This window comes from Dryas octopetala, chromosome 5, assembly GCF_963921425.1.
Source record: "Dryas octopetala chromosome 5, drDryOcto1.1, whole genome shotgun sequence".
Classification (NCBI taxonomy): domain Eukaryota; kingdom Viridiplantae; phylum Streptophyta; class Magnoliopsida; order Rosales; family Rosaceae; genus Dryas; species Dryas octopetala.
The window spans coordinates 830,803-833,009 of NC_141370.1; the positions used below are offsets into that span (position 1 = coordinate 830,803).

Consider the following 2,207-nt stretch of genomic DNA (forward strand, 5'->3'; position numbering starts at 1 on the left):
ATGCATAGGTCTCATGCTAGAATAAACTATGGTCCTATGCTAGAATATTTCATTGTCCCACAAGTCTCAATGGACGTTCAAGGGTCTTCAAAGATGGAATCCAACGGTTTGGACCCATCATGAAGAAGCCATGGTTGCATACTACTTTCTCTAGATTAAAACTTGACTTACTTTCTCCTAAATCTAAAAACAAAGACAACCCTACGCTCGCATCCATTCTTAATTTATTTTCTTCTCCTTTGAATCTATCTTTTTTCTTTTTCTTTTTTAATTCTTTAACAAAAAAGAACAAGGATGAATTGACTCTTTAATTTATGACTTAATTATGAGAAAGAAAACAACATTGTCAAGAAAACATTCTTATCAAAATGACCATAGAAAAAAAATATAATAATAAATAAATTTACACCTTTCCGGCCTTATTGTACGTCTTGTCCTCAATCATGGGCAGAAATCTTTTCGATATAAATGTGTTGATACGTACTCTATTATTCTCTTGATTTTCTTTTCCGACTGAAGATACAAGAAGATTTTGAATCTTTGATTGATATAAGTAAATATAAAATTAGGGATGTCTTGGGATACAAGTCAGTCACTTAATAATTGTAAATGTAGATGAAGTCAATTTAGAGACCATAAGAATCCTATTGTAGTAAGAATTATAAAGTGACTGATCGACTTTAGAGTTCTGTAGACTTCGTACGTACGTAGCTCTAGGTGTATCGCTGTTGATTTATTTTTCATAGGCAAAAAGACTTTACAAGCTTCATCACAGATATACTTTACTTAAGCAAATCTCATCAATTATATGTAGATATCCTTTGATTGAGTTGACACGTAAATCTCGTCAATTAAAGTTGATTACTCTTTTTAAGCTTCCATAATTTTTTGGCTCCTTAATTTATTCCCTCCATATGATTTAGCAATTCCCGCAAATATTTTCCCTCCATATATATAATATTCTATACTTTTGCGCCATTGTTCCATATAATTTTCTATATAAACGTTGTTGTGTCATGATCGAAGTATAGAAGTACAAACATTCTATACATATTTTTCCTTTTTTCTCCCAGTCGTTTGATTACGTACTCCTCCATGGCACCTAAGCAGTCATCCCCATCAATTGCTGATGATGAATACGCACCAGATTCATTCGAAACTAACGAATCCTCTGCCAAGTCTGGGTCGGATACCGAATACAAATGTGAATCCAAGTCCGACTTGGAGGCTGATTCTGCCAAGATGAAGTCCAAGAAGACCAAAGGCAAGGCAAAACCAAACCTTTCAACCTCTGCTGCAAAGCGAGCCCCTGATGAGAAAGAGACCGAAACGGGTCATGTCTCCAAGAAAGCAAAAGAAACAAAACCCAATCCTGTGGAGAAGAAGCCGCCATCTACTGCGAGAGTTTGGAGTGAAAATGATGAGATTCTCATTTTAAAAGGTATGAATGAATTTTTGAAGAAGAACGAGACATATGATCTCCAAAAGTTCTCTATTTATATAAAAAAGTTTATCCAAGCTGATGTGTCAAAAACCCAAATCTGTGATAAACTCTCTCGATTGAAGAAGAAATATTTTACAAATGAAGCCAGTCGAGGCCAAAATGGGGAGGAACCGGTTTTTTCCAAGTCCCATGAACAGGAACTGTTTGTGTTATCAAAGAAAGTTTGGGGTACTAATCAAACTACGAAGAATACTATTACTACTAGTGAAGGTGGCAAGCAGAAATCCAACGATGATTCTGATGATTCTGATGATTCAAGTAATGTTGTTTTGGAAGCTTTTGATAGATTTCTTATTAGTAATGGCTTGGACTGGCAATGGATAGATGAAGATGAAAGGGTGAGCTTGGAGAAAAAATGGAGGAAAGTGAGAGTCGCTGAATCTAGGTTTCGGTTAATGCGAGCCAAGTTTGAAGCAGAAGTGCACCAAGTGGCACTCGATGTTTACAAATCCCTTGATTATTAGAGTTTCCTATGCAATTGCATGCTCCCGTTATGTCTTCCAAGTTAATTTATGAATTGTTATTTTAGTTTGATTGGTTTTTGAGTATTTTTCTTTAGGTGCATGTTCTTTGTATTGTTTAATTGTCCTCGTTTTCTTTAATAATAAATTCTTATTTTAGTTTTTATGGCTAAATTATATCCTTTTGATATGTTCACTATATTCTCGCGATTTTAATTATTTCCTAACTGGGAGAACCGATA

At 34.7% G+C, this 2,207-nt stretch overlaps 1 protein-coding gene across 1 annotated transcript; it reads left to right on the forward strand.

Moving 5' to 3' along the window:
• Positions 1–1,095: 1,095 nt before the first annotated feature.
• Positions 1,096–1,968, forward strand: LOC147283307 (STOREKEEPER protein-like). Its single transcript, XM_086243919.1, has one exon. The coding sequence runs from the start codon at positions 1,096–1,098 to the stop codon at positions 1,966–1,968; it is 873 nt and encodes a 290-aa protein (XP_086100045.1).
• The last annotated feature ends 239 nt before the right edge of the window (positions 1,969–2,207 follow it).